Below are 27496 nucleotides of genomic sequence, written 5' to 3' on the forward strand. Positions count from 1 at the left end.
ATTTTGTTTAGTCTGTGTGGGGTTAGATACCATCTTGTGTATAGTTTATATGAGGTTTCTTTGATTGTGGTGCATATGGATGCCTTCTGGGCCCTCTTCCAGATTTGTGCCCATTCCTCCTCTGCGATAGGGGTCCCCAGGTCTTTCTCCCAATTGTCTCTGTATGAGATTCGGTCCTCGATTCGTGCGCTGTCTAGTAACCTGTAAATTCTCGATATTGCTTTAGGGGAGTGGCCTTCGTGTAGGGTAAGTTCCAGTCTATGGGGGTTCTAGTGGCTGCCTTCTTCACCCCACCCTGGGAGATCCAGTGCCTGATTTGGATATATTTGAATCTTTCGCTTTCCACTATGCCGAATTTCCGTTTGCATTCGTCAAAATGTAGTGGGGCTCCTTCGTGGTAGAATTCTTTCAGGAGGAGCGGGTGTGTTTGCCCCCAATTTGCCCAGAATCTGTCACTTTTGCTCGGGGTGAAATCCTGGTTGTGAGCCATCGGTGTAAAGGGGCCTAGTCCGGGAGTTACATGGTGTCTTCTGAGTGCTGTGTCCCATGCTCTTAGTGAAGTGCGGGTAGATTCTAGAAGGTGGCCCTCTGCCCCTCTGGCCTCTGTCCGTAAGGCATGTAGGTTCGCCAGGGGGATGTTTGTTTCCCCTTGTTCTATGCCCACCCATCCCGTGTGTGGGTTCTCTCCTGTCCATTTCAACATGGGGGCTATTTGGGATGCCAATGCGTATCTTTCCACGTCAGGGAGTCCCAACCCGCCAGGTAGGGGCGGCCGGGTTAAGATTCTTTTTTGTATTCTAGGTTTTTTCCCGTTCCATACAAAGGTTGCTATATCTTTTTGTAGCTTTATGCACATTTGAGGGGGGGTTTCTATCGGGAGGGAGCAAATTACATATAGGAGACGGGGCAGGAGGGTCATCTTGAGCGCGGTTATGCGGGCGAACCATGAGAGTTCCTGGGCATCCCATCTCGTGAGGTCTTCTTTAAATTGTTTCCACAGTGGGACTATGTTCTCCCCATATAAGAGTCTGTATTGCCGTGTCAGTTGGACCCCTAAGTATTCTAACGTTTTGGGTTCCCAGGTTATTGGGTAGTGCGCTGCCATTTGTTGGGGTATCTTCTCGTCTTCTGTTATGTTCAGGGCTTTGGATTTTGCATAGTTTATCGTGAACCCTGATACCTTGGCGAAGTCTCGTAATCTTTCTATGGCTTTAGGACGTGATGTGGCGGTGTCTCTGAGGAACAATAGGATATCATCTGCGTATAGTGCTATTCTATGTTCTAGCCCTCCTGCCCGTACTCCTTTTATTTCTTGGTCCTGCCTTATGGTTTGTGCTACAGGTTCCATTGCCATTGCAAATATGAGGGGGGATAGCGGGCATCCTTGTCTCGTACCTCTACGGATTTGTATTGAGGTAGTGGGTCTACCATTAACTATGAATGTTGTGGAGGGGAGTTTGAAATTTGCCAGGACCATTCTTATAAAGGAGGGGTCGAAGCCATATTTTCTCAGAGTGAGCTCCAAGTACGCCCAGTCTAGGCTGTCGAAGGCCCGGCGTGCGTCCAGGGCCGCTATCGAGAACTTCTGTTTTGTTCTATTCCCACTTTCTATAATGTCTACCACACGCCTAGTGTTGTCCTGTGTGTGTCTCCCTATGATAAATCCCGCTTGATCTTCGTGGATTATTTGGGGTAAGAGCTTCGCTAATCTGTTCGCTAAGACCTTTGCGTACAGTTTAGCGTCGGTATTAAGTAATGCTATTGGCCTGTAACTTGCTCAGTCCGTGGGGTCTTTTTCTGGTTTCAGGATGAGGACTGTGGTTGATCTGCCCATGTCTGGTGTGACTGACCCAGTTTCCCTGATGTGGTTGAAAAGGTTTGTTAATGGACCCAGGAGCTGGTTCCTGAAGGTTTTATAGTACCCGTTCCCGAGCCCGTCCGGTCCAGGTGTTTTATTATGTGGGAGGTGCGTGATGGCGTTGCTTATTTCCTGGGGGGTTATGGGGGCTTGGAGGTTCAGGTTGTCTTCCTCCGTTATTTGGGGAAGGGCTATTTTGGCCATGTATTCTGACTGGAGTTGTGGGGATAGATCCTCTCTTTGGAGGAGGTCTAGGTGAAACTTTTCCATAGTGTATAGTTTACCATCTTCCGATGTGCTTATTTCCCCTCTTGGATTTTTAAGACTGACTATATAGTTGCAGGTTTTAAGTTTGTTAAGTTTTGCTGCTAGGAATTTGTTGGCCTTACCTCCGTGTGCGTAGTAGGACTGTTTAGTGCATAATATGGATTGTGCAGTGTGTTCTGCCATATGAGTTTCTAGTTGGGCTCTTATTTTCCGGAGGTTTATTGCTGTCTTGGGTGTTTGCTTGGCTATGTGTTGTGTTTCTGCCTCCTTCAATTCTAGCTCCAATTTCTGTTTAAGTAGCCTTCTCTCTCGTGTGTATGCAGTGGTTTGAGATATGAGTTCCCCGCGCATCACTGCCTTCCCTGCATCCCATATTACCCCCCAGTTTGTTTCTCCGTTGTCGTTGTCCTGAAAATATTTTTCAGGTGCCATTTCCATGTGGGCTCTGAGGGCAATGTCTTTAAGTATGAACCCGTTCAATTTCCAGGGCCTTCTAGGACGGGTTGTCTCTGTCATTGGGATCATTTTTAATATAACTGGAGCATGGTCAGTGAGGTATTGTACTCCTATTTGGACGTCTTCAATTTGTGGGATTAGGGTAGATGAGGTTAGGATCATGTCTATCCTTGAATAGCCCCTGTGTACTGGTGAGTAATGGGTGAATTCTCTTTCTGTATTGTGGAAGAATCTCCATGTCTCTATTATCTCTAGGTCTCTGAACAGTTTGCCCAGTGCTTGTCTATTCCTGCCGTCTGCCACTGTGGGAGGGAGGGTCTTGTCTAACATGGGGTCCATTATGCAGTTGAAGTCACCCCCTATTATTATTTGTCCCTCGCACCGGCTTCCCAGGTTCCGTAGGATTTCGTCCAAAAAGATGTCTGGTCTATCATTTGGGGCGTACAATGCTATCAGGGTGTATGTTTGTTCATGCAGGGTCCCTTTGAGTAATAGGAATCTGCCCTCTTTGTCCCTGTATACTGTCTTTTTCTTAAATGGCAAATTCGCGTTTAGAAGAATTGCAACCCCCCTGGTTTTTTTCTCCCTTTCTCTGGAGGCTTTGTGAGCCATCCTTTTCTCGTCTGGTGCAAGCAGGTGTGTTTCTTGCAGGAAGGCTATTGCAACCTGGAGTTCCGTCAGGCGTGTCAATATACTGCGCCGTTTCACTGGTGAATTTAGGCCATGTATGTTCAGTGTTATGACCGTTAGTTCAGGCATGAGTCCTGTTTGGGAAAAGTGTCATCGCCTGTGTGCCCCCTTTTGCTTTAAATTGTGTTCGGTGTGTTGTCGCGGACCATATCCCAGAACATTCCCAACTCAACTTAACTGAATGAAAAACATTGTAAACTTGTGAACTTGTTTCTACCGTCCTGTTAGTGGGACCGAGGAGTCTCTGCGCCTCCTACGGGTGCCTTCCGGAGCGTTGGGCCCCTTGATTCCCCCCGTTTCCCATTCGCCAGGGTATGTCCGGGCTTGTCGTGGGTTCCAAGGTCTGTCCCCCCGTCCCTCTCTCCGCCCGGGTTTAGTTCAGACCCCTCTATGGTTTACCTTTCGTTGTGTTCGTTTTGCGGATGACGGCACGGCCCCCGTTCCTTTTCCGGGTTCTGTGGCATTCGTTGTCATCGTGTGGAGCCTGTTTCTGTAGGATTTAATGAGGTTTGGGCCCTTTCGATACCAGTTCTCTTTCGTGTCGACGACTGGTGCCGGGGGACCATTCCCATCGCCTGGGTCCTCCCTCTCTCCTCAGCTGGCGTGTTTCCGTGTTCTTCTGGGGTGATCCTTCTTCCTCGAGCTGCAGCAGCGTCATCCCTTCCTCGCATGTGGATATCCGCTGTGGTTTGCCTTCCCATGTAAATTGGAGTCCGAAGGGGTATGCCCATCTATATATAATGTTTTTAGCTTTCAGTGCTCTCGTGACTGGTTGCATCAGTCTCCTTTTGTGTAGCGTGGATAGGGCTAAGTCCTGAAAGAGATGGATTTGGTTGCCATTAATGGTGATTGTTTGTTGTTTGCGGGCTGCTCGTAAGATTTCTTCTTTCATTAAATATGAGATCATTGCCATGAGCACTTCTCTGGGCCTGGTTCCCGGGTCATTTCTCCTGGGACCCACTCTGTGTATCCTGTCGATGGATATGCTTTCAGGTGGGATATCATTGAGCATGCTGCTGAAGCATAGTTGAATTGTGTCCCTGAGGTCTTTATCTCCGATAGTTTCAGGCAGGCCTTTGACCCGTATGTTGGACCTTCGTGAGCGGTTCTCGAGATCCTCCGCCTGTAGTTCGGGGTTGTGTGTAGCTCTGGAGATCTGTTCTAGTAGGATGCTATTCTGTTTTACATCTTCCGCTGTCTCTGAGAGGCCCCCCTCCGTGGTCTCCACTCTGTCCCCCAGCTCTTCGATGTCTTTCTTCATCTCTTGAAGGGAGGATTTTAGATCTTTGCGGATTGTGCCCAGTTGGGTCTGGAGGGATGCCATCATTCTGTTCTCCATGCCTCTCAGACATTCCTGTAGATCCTCTTTGTTCAGGGCCATGGTGTCCAGTTCTATTATGGGTGTTTCTGCGTTTGAGTCCTCTGTCTTGTTCCTGTGTTGTTTGCCGCCCTGAGGCTGTGTCCAGAGTAGTTCCAATTGTCCGCTTCTCCCCTTTGCTGTGGATCTGGTTCTTGCTGGGGTGCTCTTTGGTTTGGTTCCGGGCATCTGTGTAGTGCAGCTGTTGTGGAGGAGGAAGTATATCTCCTTGTTGTCCCGGGATGCCTGTAGGTGGTATGGGATTTGGTTTTGTGCTGTTGCGAGGGGACTGACTGCACTGGTTGGCTTTCAGTAGAGCGGTATTTCCTGGCGCAGAAAGCTCAGTGCGCCGTGTGTGTGTCCGTATGTTGTGGAGCCGTCTCCAGGCGCCCCGAGTCTGCTGTTCTAGGGTCCTACTGGCCTTTATCGTGGGGTGGTGCTCCCTCCTTCCTTGGGCTTTGTATGCGTTGTGGGGGTATAGTATCTGCTCTGTTTCGGGGTCGCCTCTTTCTCTGGTGCCCCCTTAGGCGTTTGATTACATGAGCCTGTGTTTAGGAAGCTTCCCCGTGGGTTCTCTCCTGGGTGTATGTGTCCCCGGGTTGGTGTCGGCAATCTTTCGTGTGCAGGGTGGCAGTTGCACTGTCTTGCTGAAGCGTCAGAGTGGCCGAGTGTATCAGGTCGACACTGGGGAGAGCTTGGTACCTCAGCGTCAGGCCGTGCAGCAGATTGCGCCCCGAGTGTGTCCCGGGCGCAGGACTCGGCTGTGATGGGGATAAGTGCTCCCCTCGGATGTATCACTCGTGGGGGGGGAGTGCAGCCCAGTTCAGGAGGCTAGGGCTGGTGATCGGCTTTCCGTGGGGGGGGGGTCCAGTTCTTATGGGCACAGCGTTCGTTTTGGTTATCCCCTCACATACCTTTCGGGGGTGCGCTGGTGCTGGGCGGCCGTCTCCAGAATGCCGGGCACGTCAGGGCTGCTCCGGGGCTTGATTGGGATCGGGTGGTACGCTCCGTTTGATCCGGTTTCCCTCCCTCGCAGGGGGGTCACCAGATCAGAGTGGCGGTTGATGTCGCTGGAGGTTTTCCACGTTGCAGGCTGCTTTTCCTTCCTTCTCTGCGCCCTCCACGCACAATGAAGGGGGTCGCGCGGGGCGAGGGAGGCTTTCCCCGCTGAGAGTGCGGGTTGCAGATTGTGGGTCGGGTGGCCGTTTTCTCGTCCCCGCCTGTAGCAGCTGGGCTCAGCCGATGTACGGGACCAGGGCCTTCGGAGCTTCCGGCTATCGCTGGTCTTGGCGGAGTCCCGGGGTCTCGGAGAGGTTCCCGCTGGGGGGTTTTGCCGCGGATTGTGGGTCGGTGAGCGTTTTCTCGTCCCCGCCTGTAGCAGCTGGGCTCAGCCGATGTACGGGTCCAGGATCTTGGAAGCTTCCAGCTATCCCTGGTCTTGGCGGAGTCTCAGGGTCCCGGAGCGGTTCCCACTCGGGGGTTTTGCCGCGTTGGTGAGCGGCGGCTACAAGTTGCTGGATAGAGTCTGGTCCGGGGTGCAAATGTCTTCATATGTTCTTTGGTGGATGGACGTCCGTATCTCGCCGCTTTTGCTGGAGATGCAGGCTATTTATGCATATATTTCTCCTTTATGTTGCTTCGTCAGGGCAGAGGAGCGGGGAACTGCGTCCTCACAGGGTCGCGGCCATCGTGGAAACCCCCATTAAGACTTTTTACATTCAAAGCTGTTTTGCTTATTGCAAAAACGTCAGCCCACAGGGTAAGCGAGTTGCATGCTCTTTCCTGTAAACCTCCACATACAGTTTTCCATAAAGACACAGTTGTTCTCAAGGTGAAACCTTCTTTTTTACCCAAGGTAGTCTCCGACTTCAACTTGTCACAGAAAATCACTTTCCCCGATGGGGCGGTGGATAGAAAGTTGGTAAAGGAGGAGGAAAGATTACATAGACTGCACCCTAAAAGTGCTCTCAGTTTTTACATATCTAGAATGCCTACATTTCGCCAAAATTACCAATTATTCATTGGCTATAATGGCCCCAAATTGGGACTTGCTGTAAAAAAAACATATCCAGAAGGATCATCCTGGCTATTGGTAAATGTTACAGATTACCGGGTAAAGACCCGCCAGAAGGCCTAAGGTCATATTCCACAAGGGGCATGGCAACCTCTGCTGATCTTCAAAGCGGTGTCCCTATCAAAGACATTTGTTCAGCGACCACTTGGTCGTCTGTTCACACTTTTGTGAGACATTACTGCCTGGATTCATCTTCCAGTGAGGGAGGACAATTTTCAAAAGCGGTCCTTCTTCCGTTCCATTATTAGGGCAACATTTAATTTGTACTCCCACCACCAAATTATTACTGGTTTGGAAGTCTATCATAAGATGAGGAATAAGTGGGAGGACACTATCCATTCGAAGAAAAAGTTACTTACCCCTGGTAACGTTCTTTCGATTGGATGTTCCTCCCACGTATTCCTCATCACCCCTCCCAGCCTACCACACCGTAGAATTTACGTGTTCTTAGACTTTCCGCTTTCTTGGAGCCTACGGTTTATGATACGCCTGGTAAATCCTCTTCAGGAGGAGAAAAACAGCACTGAAGCCAACGTGCGCTGCATGCTCTACTTATACTGCTACTTATACTGATGATGACGTCGACAGTAGAATCGAGGACCTCGAGGAACATCAACTCGAGGAGACAGCACACAGTGCCCCCTGTCGAAAAATAATTCCAAAGCAGCTGAAGCTGTAGTTATAATTATCATAAGATGAGGAATACGTGGGAGGAACATGCAATTGAAAGAACGTTACATGAGGTAAGTAACATGTTCTTCTAAATTAACCAACCACCCCTTCCTTGTAACATCTTTTCCCCATCCTACCCTGTAGGATACTTAGAAGCTCTACCTCCCCCCTTTTCCCACACAAACACTTCCTTACACTGTAACAGACAACTGACTAACACCAGAGCTGTTACCTGACATGTCCCAACACACAGGTCAGGCAGAGTCAGGCAATTTACAGTAACCACGCACACCTTACGACCCTTTACCTTCCCCACAAGGATAAAGCACACAACGAGCAAAGCCGAACACATGAGGACACAGGTATACCAGACCGTCAGTTCAAATTGCGGAGAACGGCGGCCAGACCTGGAAAGACTACAAAGGAGGATCCGCAAAGCCTCCAAAGGGGAAAGCATAAGACCAGGAGTTACAGCTGGCGTGTGGGGGAGCCGATGTCAACGGTGCACAGGAGCCTCCCGCATTGATATCACAGGCCAGCCAATGGGTTCAACACAGCCGGTGAGTCAGAGGAAACGGATAGCAAACCGACGTGTGTTGAGCCCAAGGTTGCAAGTGGCAACATTAGATGAACGCAGCAACCTGAACAAAGAACTTGTGTGTATTGGAACATTTGTGAAAGCCCAGAGAAGGGCCAGCTGCAGGGTGGTCAGGTGGCGTAGGAGTGCTCGGTCGAAGAACTCTTGCTCACCCCTTTTGTGTTGAAAACTGCCAGTACCAGAAGGCCCTAGGAAAGGGCGATGTGAGATGTCAGAGTGGTCGAACAAAAGTCATGTCAAATCCTTTGTACAATCGAATGTCTCTGACTCATGGTTTAAGGAAAGCTAGGGGAAGGGAACCCCACTTTCTGATAAAATTGTAAACTGTGGAACAAGGCAAGTGTGAACCCGATTGAGGGATGCCGATAGAAAATGAGGAGAAGGAAAACCATGCTTTCTGATGAAAATGAGTAAAACATAAACCCGACAGATGGAGGCCTATTTTTGCAAGGAGGATCCGAGCCCAGCAGATGGAGATCCTAGGGATGAAAACACCCGTGAGTATTGTGTCAACAAGAGTGAACCCGGTCGATAATTGTCCGCAGTGGGAAGTTGTTTAAAAGGACATTTGAATACTGCAAGCTGTTTTTGAAAGGCTGTAGTGAACCCGACAGAGGGAGGCCCAAGTCGCAGGAGGGATCTGAGCCCGGCGGGGGGAGATCCAAGGGGCGAAAGAGCAATCGCCCAAGGTACAGGAGTACTGAAGGAACTTTTGTTTGTTTGTTTGTTACTTTGAATCAGTAGGCCTTCTAAGGCGACAGACTTTTTTTCAGGCAAGAAACCTTTGCAGGAAAGAGACTTAGCCCCTGAAGGTCTTGATATTATTCAACTGGAACTGTAAGCCTTGTTCTCGAGATGCACTGGAGTGTGCTGTGCTCAGGGGTTTTACCTTGTCCCATGCTTTAAACGTGGGGAAGGGAGACCTGGCCAAACCATACTTGATTATCATTTTGTGAGCACTTCTTTTTTTTCTGGTGAACATTATCCCACAGTCTTTTTGTAATTTAGTAGTAAGGATTGGCGATAGTTTTTTTTAGTCTAGGCCCTTTTTATTTGACAAGACACCACTAGGACCGCTTTATTATTATTTGATGGTCGTAGCTTGCTCCCATCTTAGATTTAGGTTTAGATTAGGTGTTTATCTCCCCCATTATAAAGTTCAATAAACACCCATGAACTGTGATCACTTGTGTCCGTCTTTACTGTTGCCACCATGAGTTCCTTACATAAGCAAAATCGGGTTTAGTCTTCAGTCCTTGGATACCCATCAGCCGGGCTCCAATTCTTCTCTTACTCGTTAGCCTTCCTCAATCGGGCTCAGACCAACCATTCACTGTGGACATCCCTCAGTCGGATTTATACTTGCCATCACAATGTTGTTCACTTAGTTTCTTCACAACTTTTCTTTTGACGTCCCTCGTTCGGTTTCACTATCGTCTTTTCAATCACAATCTCCTTATTTGTAATATTTAAAAGTCTTAATGTCTTTTTAAACAACCACCTTTTAGTTAGGTCCCCTTCATCCAGGCTTAGACCTTTCACAGCACTTGCCAAGTTTAGACAAAGACTTCTGAATGGCGACCTTGTCTCGCTGGGTCACTTTGTTAGCCTATGGCAAGTGCATGTTCATTCACAAAAAACACAGTTTGCACAGCATTCCCCTTCGCCCCGCGGAAACATCTGTTTCCCAATGTTGTATTCGTCAATAAACCTCACCAACATGTCAAGGAGTTTCAATTGTACTAGGGGTTTCGCTGGATCCTAGTATGACCACCTTGACACCTCACGCCAGCCTACCCTATGGCCTCTTGGTATTTGGAGTTTCAGTATAGTCTCTTTGTTCGCAAAACTCCTTTTTATCTTAATCTTCTTAATGTTGCCACTGAAACTTTGAGTCTAACATGGTCCAGCCGACTATCTGGTTCTTCTGACTCACCGGCTGTGCTGAATTAGTTGGATTTTCTTTTGCGGCTGGAGTCAAGGACGGTACCACAATGGCAACCATATCTGCCCGTCCTGGCTTTCAGTGCGGGAGGGTTCCCTGTACCACTGATATCCGTCACACCATTCGCCAGCTGCGATTCCCGGTCTTAAGTTTCTTTTGTCAGAGACTTCACAGGTCTGGGTTAAAAAGGGCAAGGGCAACTCCCTCCTTGATGTTCTTTCTGGTCTCATCGCTTTCCGCCTCCATTTGAACTGCCGTCCTGGAATAGATGTTTCCTCGTGCGTTTGGCCTTGCTCAAAGTGTGCTTTTTTGCTCTGCCTTTTATCTCAGTGGGGAAGGGAAAGGTCAGTCAGGTGTGTGGAGTTGTCGGCAATTGCCTGACTCTGCCTAACCCTTGTGTTGGGACCTGTCAGGTTAATGCCTCTGGTATTAGTCCATTGTCGCTCATTGTGTGAGAAAGTGTTTGTGTTGGAAACAGGGGGGGGTAGAGTTTCTAAATATCGTACCGGATTGGGAAAAGGTGTCATAAGGAAGGTGTGAGAAACCTGAAGGTGTTTCTCTGGCTAGTCCCCGGGGATCTGTCATCCATGTAGCCAGGACACAGCCATCGCTGTTGGATCCAGTACCTTGGGGTGGACCAGTGAGGGAATATCACCCGAATGGGGGCCCTTGGGGAGTGGGAGTGGGACACCGATGGGTGAAATGCGGTATTCCCCTTCCTTTGACACCTTTGCCCCCCTCCTCTCACGTAGGACATTCAAAACCACCTGCCTCCCCGCTTTTCCAACATGAACACTTTCGCACAACACAAAGGACAACTGACTAACACCAGAGCCGTTTACCTCACATGTCCCAGTACAAGGCTCAGGCAAAGTCAGGCAATTGATCAGAATCACACACATCTGACGGTCCTTTCTCTTCTCCACAGGGATAAAAGGTGGAGCCAGAGAGCACAGTATGAGCACGGCAGACTGCACGGTGAGATGGCTAATCAGGTGCTGCAGTTCAAGAGAAGGAGAAAGGCGGCAGGAATCGAGAGGGCGGCGAGGCAAGAAGTGACCTTGCTCTTTTCGTCCCAGACCCGTGGAACCTTTGAGGAATAAAGCCTAAAACAGCGAACTATAGCACGAGTGTCTTGCGGCAGATGTCAACGGTACATAGGGCAAGCCTATGCTGATAAGCAGGAGCGAGGGAAGCTCCCACGACCGTGGTACTGGCCTTGACTCCAATGAAGAAGAAAGGGCAATCAGGTCATCACAGCCGGTGAGTCAAAGGGGAAACAATAAGAACTGGGCTGTGTTGAGTAAGAATCGCAAAGTGGCAAGTTTGATCCAAGATCAATTAACTATGAAACAACTGTAAAAGTGATAACGGGAGACCAGCTGCATGGTGCAGGATGGCAAGGATGCCATGTGTGAGTCCGTTCAGTCGGGTCTGCACATGGCATATTGTGTCAACCGGTCCAATGCCGGCGAGCACCGTAATACACAGGTTTGCGTGGTTGTGGAAGTCGGGGTTTGCTCCTGATGTGCAGGCCCGGTTCCTCAACAATCCCTTTGATGGTGAACATCTTTTTGGCAGCAAGGCTGACGAGAGCCTTGAGAGGTTGCAGACCTCCAAAGCTGCAGCGAAGTCGTTGCGCGCTGCTGTGCGCCAACCTCCGCCTTTTCGTCCTAGGGGACAGCAATGGAGGGGAGGTTCCTTTCGATATTACTCATCCTTTAGTAGATCGAGAGGAGCTGCAAGTCAAAGGGGCCACCGTAGGAGTGCCAGAGGTGGAAAACAGGGTACTCGAGGTGCCAAGGCCGCTCGGGCAGTTGCCTCTTTACCCTCAGGCAAAGGAGGACCCAATCCCCTCGAAGAACAAGTTACTCTCTTACCTGGTAACGTTCTTTCGATGGGATGGTCCGACGACGTATTCCATGCCGCTCCCTCCCTGCCTAACCTGCTACAGAATTTCTTATGCGATTGCAGCTTACGTTTCCACAAGGCTTTCTGTGGTCGTACTGGCAGAAGATTGGTCCACACGTTCTGGGGGAAAAAACTACAACTGAGGCTACGGGCGTCGTGCGTCCTACTTATAACATCCGGTGACGTCGGCTCGACGGAGGCCCTCGAGGACAGCGTATCGACGTCATTGACGCAGAACGCAGACGCCGAAAGATTTTCGGAAGCAGCACAGCTGTGGTGATTACTATCATAGATATGTAATACGTCGTCGGACCATCCGATCGAAAGAATGTTACCAGGTAAGAGAGTAACTTGTTCTTTTGATCATTATTCTGGGTGCTGCCATCTTTATCAAAGATCTCAAATGCTGATTGCATGTCTCCTACTGATAAGGGGCCATGTACTTCCCCAGCTCCCTCTCTGCGTTTTACGGCACCCATTCATAGTAAACAAGGTATTTATGTAAAACCATAGGAAGCGGTTGGGATGTATCTTGTCATAGATGGCACAAAAAGAACATTGACTCTTTGAAACAGTTTAAGGGTTTTTATTTTCTTTTTGGGGCCTAGGAATGTCCCTCTTACTAATCTGCCCATGACCCTCCTCCCTATCCCAGGTGTCCGTAACCCTGAGTTAGTGCTAGTAACTTAATTTGACTGCTGATGATTCCCTAAATTGTAGATTATCTAATCTCCCTCAGGGACTTCCTAGCTGTCCCTACTCTAACCAAAGGTTAGTGGTCTAATTGGAGTTTCAATAAAGCCTTGCACTTGCTCTTTGTTACTAGGTTTAGGTCAGTCATGTCCACTTGCCTCTTCTTTTCTACTCTTACTACCACTCCCTCCAATGTATTCCTCCAGCCATTTGTCCGTCCTTCAGATGTTTTGTGTCTCCTGCTCCTCACCTCCACCCTTTCATGTAGTACTTCTCCCACTCCACTGTGCTATTCTCTCTCTCTACTACTACTCCCCTTTACACCCTGCTCTGCTCCTCTCCCCTCTACTTTACTCTTCCTCCCACCACCACATTACTCCTTCTACAACTACCCTCCTCTTCCGGCCACTACCCTCTCCCTCCCAACACTACCCTCTTCCTCTAACACTACTCTCCTCATCCCACCACAACTCTCCTCCTCCCACTACCACACTCCGCCCCCAATCTACACAAACAGCCTTCTTCCACATTATACCAGCCACTTCCCATTCACTCCTTACACTAACTTCCCCTACTCACTTGCCACACAACCACGCAGACATCAAACTGCAGAAACACGTTCACCCCTAAGGGAGTACCTCAACTGCTCCAACAATCTCCTTCACAAGCAGCCGCTCAATCCTTCCTCTTGCTGTTCTCTTGGTTGTCCTCCATCTCTGACCTCACCTGAAAACAACACACCTTTATGTACCCCTACCTCCTTTGAGATTGGTCACTTCCCTTATCCACTCTGTACTGCTCTTCCCTGCCCAGGATGTGAATGTATATGTGACAGCTTTGAAAAGGAGGCTAAGCCCCACCCACTGTCTCTGTGCCGGCTCGCTACATAGCTTTGATGGTGACATACCAAGTTCACTGCAAAAGTTTGTGTTTTGGGGTCCTTCTTCCTGATAGTGTTAGTCCCTGGTGGTTTAGTGGGTCTATACAGGTCACTGCAGCGTTGCCAGCATACACCAGCAGACACCCAGCATAGGTTTCATGTTTGCTTGGATGGCCAGCTGCTGCAGCGCTCTCCTTCTCTTGAGGCATGGGGTTGAGCTTGGATCTCGGTGGGGCTGTGGCGGTTTGTTTTCGCTCCTCTGGCATACGAATTCTGGAGTGCTATAGTTGGTGTCTTCATAGGGCATTCTCTGACATCCTTTGTTCTTGCACTAGGTCTGTCTGGAAATACAGACAAAAATGTGTGCATTTGAACTTCAAGGTCAGGCTGGAGACAAGGGTCTGCAAAGACACATACAGGCATAGGGATATGAATTTGGTCCCTTTTTGCTGTCACCATCCACCTGAGGTGTAAGACTGGCTCTAGATGGCTTACTGTTAGGCCTATACCCCGGCTGGGAGAGCTTCCTATCCTTCATAACAAGGCCTATTTATTGGATGCATCACCACTAATTTAATTTACCAATGATGTTCTTCAAGTCTGATATCAACCTGTGATAATGTTTCTCCAGGGTGGGTTGAGTACCCCAGGCCTCTTATGTGCCAAGACCCCTCTATTGCTTTTTCCTGATCTGGATAGAAAGAAATTATACCATAGATTCTTCAGTAAATTCACCAGTTCTGAGTGGGAATGTTTGCGAGGAGGGACTACAAGACTATGTTATTGTGGCGTGGACAAAAAAGGGTTTATACCTGGTCATATTCTTGGGTCCACAGGGTCATAGGCACATGTGACTGGACTCCCAGAAGCACTCAAACCCAAGCAAGCCAGGCCATGAACAACCCTTGCTTGACTGTCTTAGTTGGTGGTTGTTGCTACTTCCTCCACTGCACTGCGGCCAGCTGCCGCTCCCTAATACCGTTTTGAGTTTTATGCTTGCTTGGCGTAGCCAGCTAAAGAGTATTTTGGTTCATCTCTCTCTCCCTCTGTTTCCTCTGAGATGTATCTACCTACTTCGGATTATTTTGCTCCCTCTCTGGATTCTCTCTCTTTTCCCTCCTCCTGTTTGATAGTTCTTCACTCTTCCTCCCTTCTGCTCTTTTACCCTTCTTCCTTTTATTAATGTTCTCTTCAACCTCTCTTCTCAACGGTTTTAAAAAAAATATTTTCTCTTTGGGGTTTTCTCTTCCTCCTCACCCCACCACTGATGTTCCCATTTCCTTCTCCTCTTCCTCCTTGTGGTTTCTCCCTATCCTCTTAGGAACCATGCCCTTTTTTCGTCCTCCTCTACTGCAACTGCCCGTCTTGCTGCTTCATCATCCTCTTTTCCTCCTTCGCCTTCAACGTCCCACATGATGGAGAAATTGTATACATATGTGTAGGAATGAGGATCGAGCCCTCTATTTGGCTTTAGCTGAATTGGACTACTGATCATAAATTGTGGGAAATATGTGTAACAATTGAGGCAAACAGTAGCAGATCTCACTTCGCCTAGCTTGAGAACACTTAATGATAAATAATAAGATAAAAATGAGAAGTTACTGATGCACAAGCGTGCAAATAATCTTTAATAGATATGAGCAGATTCAGGCTGTGTTATTAATTGCAAATTTGCAAACAATGATAAATGTACACAAATAACTTAATGATAATGCTACCTGTCCTCTACAAAATACATAGATATATATGATCTCAGACAAGACTGTTTTCAAATTGGAAATTTTACCTAATGGCATGACTATACATGAGTAATTAAATGATCACACTACCTGTCCTCTACAAAATAGAGTCAAAGTGAAGGTTGAAATATAGTGGAATCCATTTGATGTACATTTCCAAGTATGGATGTGTCTTGTGCGATACACACTGTTCTAAACAGGACAAATTCAGGCAATCAGCATAATTCAGATGAACCTCAATTAGTAAACATCACATAAACATATTCAACCCTTGAAAAAACATGAGGGGTTGAAACATGTGTTGGTGGACATATTTATTGAATAACAGGAGCATCAAAAGGAATAATTCATGTTGGAATACCTGGATCATCAAACTTGGAACAACTATACACATGTAATAAATTAGATACCATTTAACTTAACTTAAACTGAAGTCATTGATGATTTTGTACAACTTGCGTGTTTGTGCATTGGTAATGTCACATTAGCATAAAATGGTGGACCGTCATCTTAGAGACAGGCAGTACATACCACCTCTTTTCTTATCTAACATGGCAGCTGAACTCCTCCAATGTCGGACTGTGCTGCCTCCAGGCACACCTTTTCGGCTCTCCTGATCGTCAATCTCTCTCAGGGTCTTTGGGTAAGGTTTGCAGACTAACCCCAGACCTGTGCAAGGGTAGTACTAGCTTCCAACATTTTGTTTCCTTCTTGCTGGATGGGCCGCTTGTGGGCTCCTGCGAATCTGGACTTCCAAGATGTTTATCTAAATTCAATATTTTTGCTTAGATCAGAACTTCTCTATGTGTAGCATTGTGAGATTGCAGATAGAGGGGTTTATTTATTTTTATTTTATTGTGCATTTGTAAGGCGCTTTATACAACAGAATTGTGTTTCAAAGCGCCACAAGGCTAAATGGAAAGGGAACAGGGGAAATAATAACAAAGGCAAAACAATTATATACAGCCGTGGTCCTACTAGGCCTTGTGGCATTAAGCCGTGCAAGTGCATTGAGGAGAAGTGCAGAGGAAGGGGATCGAAGGGGGAACAGAGGAATGTACAAGTGCTGGAGGAGGGCCCGGGAGGAAAATGCTGATCGGAGCCAAGGAGGAGAACCCCAGGCTAAGTGCTGGTACAGGCGACTCTCAAGGTGGGATGTAGAGCCACCAGGCAGGGGCTCTCAGGGCAGTGCAGTGGGTGGAGGGGTGCTGGTAATGGCTGGAAGGAAGGGCCTGGGATCCTCTGAGATTCACGAGGATCAGACCACTGGTCACAGTGGCAGTGGGGTGATTAGCAGGGATGGAAAAGAGGTAGAGAAGAGCAGAGTTTCCGGAACTTAAGGAGGTTCGGGTCAAGTCTGAGAGGGGCAGAGAGGCTGTTCCAAAGGGAGGCACCAGCCGAGGAGAGCGACCTGCCCCCCACTCTCTGCTTGGAGAAGCTTTTGACAGTTAGAGAGTTGGAATTCGAGTGGGGGATAGAGCTCTAGCAGGGGAGTATTTAGGGAGGGAAGGTTGGAGATAGCCTGGTCCCAGTCCCCAGAAGGCCTTGTGGATGATGCAGAGGGTCTTGAATTTGATCCTTGCAGCCACCGGAAGCCAGTGGGGATATTTTAGGGCTGGAAAGATATAGTCCCTGGGCTTGAGGCCAAGGATAGGTTTTGCATCCCTGTTCCGTATTAGCTGGAGGGGACGAAGGCAGGAAAGAGGGAGATTGAGAAAGAGGCTGTTGCAGTAGTCTAGCCTGGAGAGAACCAGAGCTCTGGAGACAGTGAGCTTCTGGGGGAAGGTGAGAAAAGAAAGAATGCCTCTGAGGAGGTGGAGCTGGAAGTTGGACTTCTTGGTAAGGTCCATGATGCGAGGGGTGAACGAGAGAGCAGAGTCGAAGATGACCCCAAGGTTTTTGGCCTCACAAGATGGTATGAGTAGAGGGCCCAAAGAGGGTGGGCAGAGGGTAGGAGGAAAAGAGAGCACAGGTGTCCCGATGAGCACAATCTCTATCTTACTGGCATTGAGACAGAGATAATTCAGGGATGAGAGAAAAGAAAGAAGGGGAAGTAGAGGGAAGTTTGAAGGAAAGCTGTGTGTCATCAGCGTAACACTGGAAATGAGAGAAGTAGGAGATCAGGTGGGCAAGAGGGGCAAGATAGATATTGAAGAGCCATGGCGATAGGATAGACCCCTGGGGGGCGCCACAGGTAGAGAGGGTGGTGGTGGAGGAGAAAGGGCCTAGTTGCAGCTTGGAAGAGGTGGTTAGTGAGGAAGGAGGTCAACCAATCCAGTGCCCGGCCAGCGATGCCGAGGCTGTCACTGAGTCGTTTTATAAGGATGGAATGGTTGACCATGTCAAAGGCAGAAGAGGGATCGAGGAGAATGAGAACAGCAGGAGAGTTGGAATCCAGATTCGCGATCATGGTTTCACAGGTGTCCAGGAGACAGTTTCCATGCCTGTAGATGCCCTTAATCCAGATTGATGGTCAGGAAGGCAAGCAACAAGATCAGTGTGGAGGGTCAGTTGGGGAGGATCAACCTTTCCAAGAGTTTACCCAGGAAGGTAGTAGTAGAGATAGGGTGATAGTTGGCCTGGCTTGAGGGATCAAAAGACAGCTTTTTTAGGAGAGGGTGCACATGGTAGTACTTGCGGGATAGAGGGAAAAAGCCAGTGGCGAAGGAGTGTTTACTGAAGTCAGCAAGAGCTGGGCAAGAGAGGAAATGTTGTCCTTGATGTTTCTGGAGGAGCAGGGGAGCACTTGTTTGGAGGAGGCCTTCACAGAGTGGACCAGTTTAGAGACCTCATCCAGTGCTATGTGCTGGGGGGAGGAGAGTGAGCATGGTGGGTGGAGATGGGGGCCAAGGGAAGCAGTGCAAATGAACTGAGAGGTTGATGATTCAACAGAGTCGAGATGGATGTTGAAGTCACCAAGGAGGAGGAGTTTGTAAGAAGAGGTTGAAAGGGATGAGGCAAGGTTGGAGCATTCAGAGAGGAAGAGGGAGTAGGGGCATGGGGGTCTATAGATAGTGATGAGGGTGAGAGAGAGAGTGCAGGCGAGACCCCAAGCCTACAGACGAGGCATTCAAAAGAGGAGTAAGATTGAGTAGGAATGATGGAAGCAGGGATCCAATCAGGGAAGATCGGGGCCACTCCACCTCTAGACCTGTTGAGTCTGGGTTTGGAGAGGATTCTGTAGCCCTCAGGAAGGAGAGTGTCAAGAGCAGTGACAAAGCTGGCATTGAACCACATCTCGATAAGAGTGAGGATGTCAAGGTCAAAGTCTTTGAGAAGGAGACAGATGGCAGAGGAGTGTTTGACATCAAAGCAAGAATCCTGAGTATCTAAGTGAAGCTGGTTACCATCTTTCATGGTTTTCCGAGGGGGTGTACAGGGGCGTGGTACTTCCATCGGTGGTGGTGGAGGAGTGAGGGGAAAGGAAGCAGGGGCGGTAGGAGAAGGGAGAAAGTTTATGAGAGAAGGCAGGCGCTGGTCGAGAAGGAGAAAAGTAGGTTGTGAAACTTGGGCCATGATAGTGCCATTGTGATAGACATTAATGATACAAATAGAGAATGAAAAATAATGTAAGGAGTACTTCCCACCTGGTGCTGCCATTAATGGGTGAGGAGGAGAAAGAAGAAAGAGTGAAGACCAGAAGGGTGGTTTAAATGTCAGGAGAAGGGACAGTGAAGAGGATGTCCGTAATGGTCTGTCTGGAAGTGGCATTGATGTAACTGTCAGTGATAGGTAGAACTGAATTAGAGTCCAGGAGAGCGTTTTTCTTCCAGACTTTGTGAGAGGTAGGATAGTTGATATAATAGCAGTTAGAATAGATAGGAGAGATGATGGAGCGGTAGAGTGGAAGAGAGAGATAAGCAGGGAAGCTTCACAGTGCATGCAAATTCACAAAGTGACCTAGCAGCCAGGAAGGCACAGATGAGGAGGTGTAAAGGGAAGGTAAACAGTGCACAGAATTAAAGCACACCTAGATTAGAATGTTGCCAAAAGCACTAGAGCAAGAAGTGAAGTGAGTGGCCACCACTTGGTAATCAATCCACTTGTGTCCAGTTTTCAAAATTATAAACAAAAAGGAAACTTGTTCCAGACAATTTGTATCAAAGTTTCAAAAGGAGCTGGCTGCGACGAGTCTGGAGACACCCAGACTCAAAATACATGTAAAGCGGGAGACCGAGTAAAATACCAAGTCACGCAGCCACTCTCCATAGAACCCAGCATGGGTATGTAATTAGTCAAAATTGCTGTCAATTCAAACTTGTAGCAACAGTAATGCTCTGTGTTTAAAAAAGAAAAAATGAGGTACTGTTGTTTTTCAAAACTATTAATATCAACAATAATCTCGAGGTAGAGAAGTCACTAATATCTTCTTAGTGAGGAAGTAATTGCCACAATTTATTCATCAATCAGACCAAAATTGCCAATGCATTTCAGAAACATTTTTCCTTCATTGGGGCTAGTCTAAAGATAATACATTCGAGTTCATACAGCATCATAGTGAAACAAAAACACATAACATCCAGTTGTAGTATCAGAAGTAGATGAGTAGTCAAGGACAAGGATCAATGCATGTTGAATGTGTGGCAAAGTGTATTCCTGATTCCCTGTCAGGCAGTTACTTTGATCATCACATGGCTTCCATGTCTACACTTTGCCACACATTCAACATGCAAGTTACCAATCTCAGGTAAATTGCCTTTTTCTTATTGACTTTATTATTGGACATCCTCAGTGAACAGTCGCTTATTTTCTTTTTTCTTTTCTCTCGTATTCTTTATTTATTGATCCTTGTCCTTGACTACTCATCTACTTCTGATACTACAACTGGATGGTATGTGTTTTTGTTTCACTATGATGCTGTATGACACTTATACGTTATGTTGCACGATTTGGAATTGTTTTACTTTACTTATGAACTCGAATGTATTATCTTTAGACTGGCCCGATGAACGAAAAAAAATTCTTAAATGCATTGCCAATTTTGGTCTGATTGATGAATAAATTGTGGCAATTACTTCCTCACTAAGAAGATATTAGTGACTTCTCTACCTCGAGATTATTGTTGATATAAATAGTTTTGAAAAACTACAGTACCTCATTTTTTCTTTTTTAAACTCCGAACATTACTGTTGCTACAAGATTGAATTGACAGCAATTTTGACTAATTACATACCCATGCTGAGTTCTATGGAGAGCGGCTGCGTGACTTGGTATTTTACTCGGTCTCCTGCTTTACAGCCAAAAGCACTAGAAACAGCACAAAATGGAGGATGCAGTAATTTAAAAACCACACCTAGGGCCTTACTACGAGTCTGCCGGTCTGGAAATAAGGGTGCCCGTAGCAACGTACCGGCACCCCTTCCGGACCGGCAGACTACAACTCTGCTTTCTTGGGCCTGTTCGCCCCGGCAGATCTGAACTGCCGGGCGCAATGACCACGGAAAGCAGAGTTGTCATGGAAGCACCGGCACTGTTTGCAACTGTGCCGGTGCTTCCGTGTCCCCACTTGCATTAAGTCCTATGGGGCTCCATGGGAATGGGGACTAACATTTTCCATCGCCTGATATCCCGGGACGCCGATACTTGTAATGTCCCGGTGCCACTAGGATCTCAGGCAGCGGATAAAGTGTTACAGTCTGACGGCAATCCGCCTGTAGCACCGACAGGTTACCACTGGGCTTGTAATGGGGCCCCTAGATTCGAATTTTGCCAAAAGCACTAAAGGCACTATGAGTGGGGAATTATGGATTTTACACTAGCAGGCTGCAGAAAGCAGGCTATATATGCAATTTACAGCAGATACACTAAGAAGTTACAGCTTGCAGTCAGGCTGTAGGGCACGGAAGGCAGGATTCAGCAGGTAGCCAGGTGGAGGGTTGTGGTGCAGGAGCAGGTGATCCAGGATGCTTAGCGGTAACAAGTAGTAGGACATTTTCGAAGGTCCTGAAATGCAGAGTTACAGTAAGATTGTTCATTATGCAGCATGGGCCAGAGAAAGTTAGGAGCAGCGGCATGGAGAGGGGCTCCGTCCAGCCCTAGACAGGGGCCTTTGTGTGGCCTTGGTGAGGGGGCCGGCTCTCGCCTGCTGCTTTGATTGGCCAAGAAAAGAAGAAAGAAGGCCAATCACAGAAGAATCGATGCAGACAGTCCAGTGCTGCACAGCATGGTGGCCATTATGGAGTAGCTCAGCAAAAGGTGAATCAAATAGCCCAACTGGGCTTCACAGAGCGCTAGATGGGCAACCATAGCTTTACGGCAGGATGAAATAAAGCGCGCACCATCAGTTTGCATTTAGGCTGAAAATAATACAATTTGCAATCAATGCAAACTTTTCTTATAAATTGGCCAGCCAGGGACCCAAGCCCAATTGGGCTTACCTGATGTGTGTGGGGGGTCGAAAGGTGCTCCAGGTCGCCTTGTGGAGGAGAGGATTCGAGGCAGGGTGTTGCTGCAGCAGGAAATGGGCTGAGAAGGGAGTGTGTCCAGACAGAACCTTTGTGTGGCCTTGGTGAGGGGGCCGGCTGTCGCCTGCCGACTCCCTTGGATTGGACATATACTACATCTGAGTAGAGGTCATGGAGTGGGTGGTGCTCCCCGACCCCATGGGCTAAGTGAAACCCTCCAACTAATCTAATATCAATGACTCTCTCACTGACCTCCATTTCTCAGAATGCAGCGTTGTCTTTGTATTTTCAATCTCTTTCTCGTTCACTGAATGCTTTCTGGATCAACTTGCCAGAACACAATGTTTTCTGTCTTTGCTTCTTTCCTGGTCCACCTCTCAAATTCAAATCATCAGGGTTCGCAGCATTCTCACACTTTTGTGTTACTCTGTGGCCCTGGGGTCTCTGAATAGTTTGTAGTGGTGTGTCATGTTTACAACCTCCCTCTTGCTTCTTTGCCTGTGTGTTCACTGGGTGGGCTTTCAGAGTCTACCTCAGATCTCCAGTAGCACCTCAGGCCACCCCTAATTACTACGTGCCCTATAACCTCTAGGTTGGATACAGGAGCTTCTCAGCATTCACTTCAGATCTTCAGCAGCGGGTCTGTGTCGCCATTGTGGTAGTTTGCACTAGAGTGCTGGGTGCTTTGGCATTCACACTCTTATTGCTCACTAGAGACTTTGCAGTATTATCTCTACTGCATCTCCCATTCGTCAAACACAAACTCTCCACTGCTTTCTGTTCCTGCTACTCTTCAAGCTCAGAATGTTCGATCTACAGTTCTTTGTGTTACTTCTCTTTGTTCACAGGTGTAGCTCTCTCTTTTATTAGGCCTTCCCCAAGTCATGGTGGTGTTTTTTTCTGCAGATTCAGCAGACTCCACTGAATACTCAGATAAGGCTCTATATGCATTTTAAGCCTCAAAATATATATGGAGAGGACCGGACATTTTGAAAGTTTTGCTTCATTTGGACCAGGCAACAAGGGTACTAGGCCTTCAATGGCAACTTTCAGTTGATGGATTGTGATGGAGATGCGTGCAGGACACCTGTAAAAGAGCGGGTAGAGTAGCAGGGACTGAAAGCAGAGGAGAGTTTGTGTTTGACGAACTTCCTAAGCCGTTCATTGATAGTCTCCATGCAGGATATATCTTGAATACTGCCAATTGGCAACCATCAAAATGTACTTGCGGCTGCCGGCGTGTATTTGGAGGCACACTATGCCAGCCTCCACTACAAGAGTTCTCTGAGATTCAGTGATCAGGTTAATTTTGACTTGGAAGTCCTTTCTGAAAACAAACTCCCCTGTATTCATATGTGTTGCTTTAATCGTCTCGAGTAATTTCTCATTAGAATGGCTAGTTGCGCAACGCTTTTTAGTTTCGGTTATTAGGTGGTGGTTTTGCGCCACCTGGAAAGCCAAAACTATTTCGATAGCAGCACAGATAGAAGTGAAATGGGATGCGACGACAGAGGCATAGCCTGTGGATGCTGTTTGGCTTTTTATCCATCATTTCCCCACCAATGGCCATGTTAATCCCTATGTCCAACCCCAATCACTAACCCCCTCACCACCCAAAAACTCCGTTCTGGGATCTCCTTGAGCTTGCTTTATCGTGCAGTAACGTCAAATGATGGGTTTTTATGGGGCTGCATTGTTATTTGTAAGCAAGCAGCCTTCTGAAATGTACTCTGTTAGTTGCTGATGTAAATCTGCTCCTAATGTTATAAAAATGTCTTAACTAAATGTGCCTTCAACCACTTGATTTTTAAGCAATTTGTGTCCCCTCATATCCCCTTGCATTGTGTTCTTGTAAAAAAAACAAGCATTGACAAAGTCAGCCGATTTTATAGGCATTGGATAGGCATTTGCAAAGCCCTGCCAGCAAATGCTCAAACACACACAATATTTACCAGCGGTTGCTATCCTATGGACAGGTAATACCATAACGTTGGGAGGATAGCTCAGGGACAACACGTTTGTCTTGGAAGCAATACAACAGAGCAACAGAGGATCGAATCCCGGTTCCTCTCTTAGAGACTGGTGGCAGGTATTAAGCTCGATATACATGGCAGTGCCAGTGTAATGCATATACCATGCTCACACAAAAGCCAACTCTGTTGCTTTGCCAATGCTTGTGCCATTTGGTTGGCATATATGGAGTTAGGATTGGGACGAGGATGGATGATCTGAGTGTAATGAGGTTTTTAATGATTGCATTGCAGACCTTCTCGGCTGTAATGGCTGCTAATTCCGCCATGACTAAGTGCCCTCCACCCAGTTTATCCGTCCCTCTGCTATCTGCAGTCGATTCCCAGGGCCCTGCTCCGACCTGTGGGGTGGGCTTCTTATGTATACTTTTGCCACGGTTTCCTGCACTTGCAAAGCGGGCTCCAGAGTTGGTGGGGCCAATTAGCTCCGGGGAGAACATGAGTCTGATACATTGTAGCGTTTAAAAGATGTGAAACTTCGCAAGGGGAAATGAAAACAACTCCCACGGAAAAAAAAACATACACGGCAAGCGGTAATGATGTTGGCACTTTTTCATATTTCGATAATTTCATAGGCCGGGGGAAGCCTGGGGGACGCTAAACTGATGGGCCTGAGATCTAAAAGGAAAGGAAACGCGTCCCATGCAATAACCAGCAATCAAATGCCATTAAAGTCTCGAGGAGAACAGGGATATTTTCAATGCACAGAATGTGTATGTAAATATTTTCAATTGAGTATAAACCTTGCAAAACCTTTACATGTATCAGGAGCATCAACCTCCCCTTTCCTGCATTGCCAGGCGGTGTTTTGCTACCAGGCCAATATTTGTCCAGCTTGAAGTGCTTATACTTTGGGTCATGTTCAGCAGCCTCACCTGCTATGAAATTAACAACCACCTCAGCCTGTAGCAATTTCGAATGCCAATTAGCCTTTATTTTCGCACTTAATTTAACTGAAGTGAAGACCCTACTCTTGCTGATCACTCTACACAGCGGTACTGCTTCACCTTGTAGCTTCCCTCTGGCCTTACTTCTAAACCCTTGGGCGCGTCCCCTATGTAGAGGACTCTGCTGCTTCCCAGCGAGTTTCACGCTTTGTGTATCTCATACTTGCACGCACACGTAACGAAAGTGCTAAGGGATAGGGGTGGGCGAAATAGACCAGTTTCACCCCCCAAAAATTCTGCCTGAAATCCACATCTTGCTCCACTAAGCAAAATGGTGGTGCAACAGGCGAAACTGTGTACCACATATGAGAAATGATGGTGGCTTGGAATTTAACACCCCGCCCCTCCCCCAGTGCCATGCATGTCATCAGTTCTGGAAGCCTTGGCTTGCAGCAATGAGAAAGTCTGTAGCTGCACAGCAGCCATCTTTGCTGTCAGAGCCTCGAGTTGCCAGGCAATGGGGTGTTTGCGGTCATACTGGTTCTTTTTCTCCAAATCCTCTCTTAACGTTGGCTTGCATATTTTGTCGTCTGCCTGCCTGTTTATAGTAGTTAGTGAACTCCCATTGTTTGCTCCTGCACTACCAGCCTACCAGGGCTGCTTCTCTTCTTGCTTGCTTGGCACCATTCCCACTTTTGGATTTTCATGTGGGCTACCTGGCACTTATTTATCCAGTTGTGACCTCGAACTTGCCCCTGCTCACCGCCTTCTCGTGCAAGGATCAAACTACAATGTTGTTACTTGCTTTTTGACAGTGAAGTAGTCCCACATTGCTGACTTTATGTGGGGTGGGGTGCTGCATTTAGTTTGGGGGCATGTGGTTGGTGGCGGCGCAGGTGAGGTATAGGGTTGCGGTTGCAGCTCTTGTTGAGGCATATTTCCTGCCAAAGACACCATAAACCCCAGTACCATTAAGAGTTGCTTAAACGGTGGCGGTGCGCTGCAAATGATGCCCGAAAAGGACTACCTTTTGTTCCTCAATCCCAGAATAGTCCTCCTAAACCAGACACGGGTCCGTTGCTGGTTTTTTGGCAGGCTCCCTGGACTGACATCTGTTTCCACTTTTCGTTTGCCACGGCTTACAACACTACTCGCCAGCACCAATGGCACAGCAGGTGATGGCCCACAGGAGTCTGCAGCAGCACCATCCGAGTTTCTTATATCTGCAAAAGCAAGTGGGGCAGACATGCCATGCCTGGTGCTAGCCATCGTACTTGCTCATTCTCTGCGAGAAAGGAAAATGCAAAGGATATTATTCGCACCTGAAAGTCTTAGCCATTCTATGAAACAAATTCAGCCTATGCCCTGCCTCTTCTGTCTAACCAAAGCTCTAGACTAAGTTGATGGTGGTGACCCATCCATGAGTCCACACACACACCACAAATGATAGGACAGACACACGCTGAGTTGTGGTTTAACAGGGGGTTTAGCCCTCCAGCCCCTCACCCCAGTTTCCCGAGTGGACACTCATAGAGTTTTCTTGGTTTGAGTGCTGTCTGCAGTCTTTACAAAGTACTATCTGCTTTTCTGTCAATTACCGTGCATCACCGATCTGTGAGAAGGGCAGAGGAAAGAGTGTAGGAGGGATGTGTTTGGAGATACATTGCATTTGCAAATTGGCTTGAACCCCATTCAACTTCACATTCCTTCATTCAGAATGAGCAAGGTGAGACTCTCTCTCCAGTGCAGCGCATGCTGCTTATTTCCTGGATGGATGAGAAAGGCTGCTGTGCTGTTTTGGGTAAAAAAAGAAAACCAGGGCAAAACATATACAATCTTTTTATAATGGTCTTTTGCAAATCTCACAATATTTGAACAAACTGCAACTCTGTTACAGAGGAAACGTGTTTATAACGTAGGCATGAGTTGGTATTTAAATAAATAGACAACATACCTGTTTGTAGGGTCCTGAAGGCTGCTGCACTCAGACCTGGGGTCATTTGGGTTTTGTGTCTCCCATCCCCTGTTCACGTCCCCACTCCTGGAATGGTAGAGTTCCCATGCTCCTGGCCTTCGGGTATATATGTGTCTGTATCCTTTTGAACATTTACTGTAAGGCTAGGACCAATGCAGTGCTGTCAGGATTTTTCACTCAATTGTTCCCTGTCTCCCTCTGCAGCTCTCCACCAACAGATGATGAGCGGTACTGGCAGCAATTTTATCATGCACGCTTCACCTCCGAGGACTATTCATCACAGAGTGCAGAGCAGCGACACAAGCGGAACAAGATGCTAGTTGGGTACTGCGTCGTCCTCATGCTCGGTAGCCTTTTGGCTCACTACATTGGCTTCAGGTAGGTCCGGGCTGGAGAGCCTTAACCAGTGCTTCATTTGTAAGAAACCCAAATTTGATGAGTATTGTCATAATTAGTCTAGGTACTAACATCATATGGGAACAGGACTGTTTCACCTCATAGCCTTACTTCTCTTGTCTCGCTCTATAGCACTTTGAAGTAGATTCCACAAACTTTGTGTAATGTAGCTAAGATAGGCCACCTTTTACCCATTGTTGAGAAACAGGATTATGCAGCATCCATAGAGTTCCCTGTATTTAGACAATGAACATTAACATGGGATAATGAAAATGGAATCCGGTTTGTAATATTGTTGTATACGTTGTTGTCTACTTATCAAATTGTAAGTACAAGTCAATAACACTGTATTTCAATTGAAATGTTTTAATGATGTTGGAGAAGGAGCGCGGTGCAGGGCGATTTCTGGTGTTTCGTCCTAGGTTCAATATTGTCTAGAAACTGCCCTGACGCAGCAGCCTTCCAGGCGTGATCGGTTGTTCGTGTAAGAAGCAAAACCACTTAGCTGTGAGCCAAAATGTTCAGTTTGGAATATCCATTAAAAAAAAAAAAAGCCCTACTTCATTTCTTGATTCTCACAAGAGGATTAAAGAGGCACCAGCTACAAAGAACAACTTGGTTTCCTCTCCGCCAAAATGTCAGCTAGGTTCTGATTGCTGAACGG

The 27496-nt window shown here is 47.5% G+C and overlaps 1 protein-coding gene across 2 annotated transcripts in view; it reads left to right on the forward strand.

Moving 5' to 3' along the window:
• DNAJC4 (DnaJ heat shock protein family (Hsp40) member C4) overlaps window positions 1-27496 on the forward strand; it is a 1241876-nt gene that overhangs the window by 820807 nt on the left and 393573 nt on the right. For both annotated transcript variants that reach the window (XM_069645092.1, XM_069645093.1), the window contains one exon: window positions 26641-26814. In XM_069645092.1, coding sequence (XP_069501193.1) covers window positions 26641-26814 — 174 coding nt within the window. The remainder of the gene's footprint in view (window positions 1-26640; window positions 26815-27496) is intronic.

This window comes from Ambystoma mexicanum, chromosome 2p, assembly GCF_040938575.1.
Source record: "Ambystoma mexicanum isolate Mex_15411 chromosome 2p, UKY_AmexF1_1, whole genome shotgun sequence".
NCBI lineage: Eukaryota > Metazoa > Chordata > Amphibia > Caudata > Ambystomatidae > Ambystoma > Ambystoma mexicanum.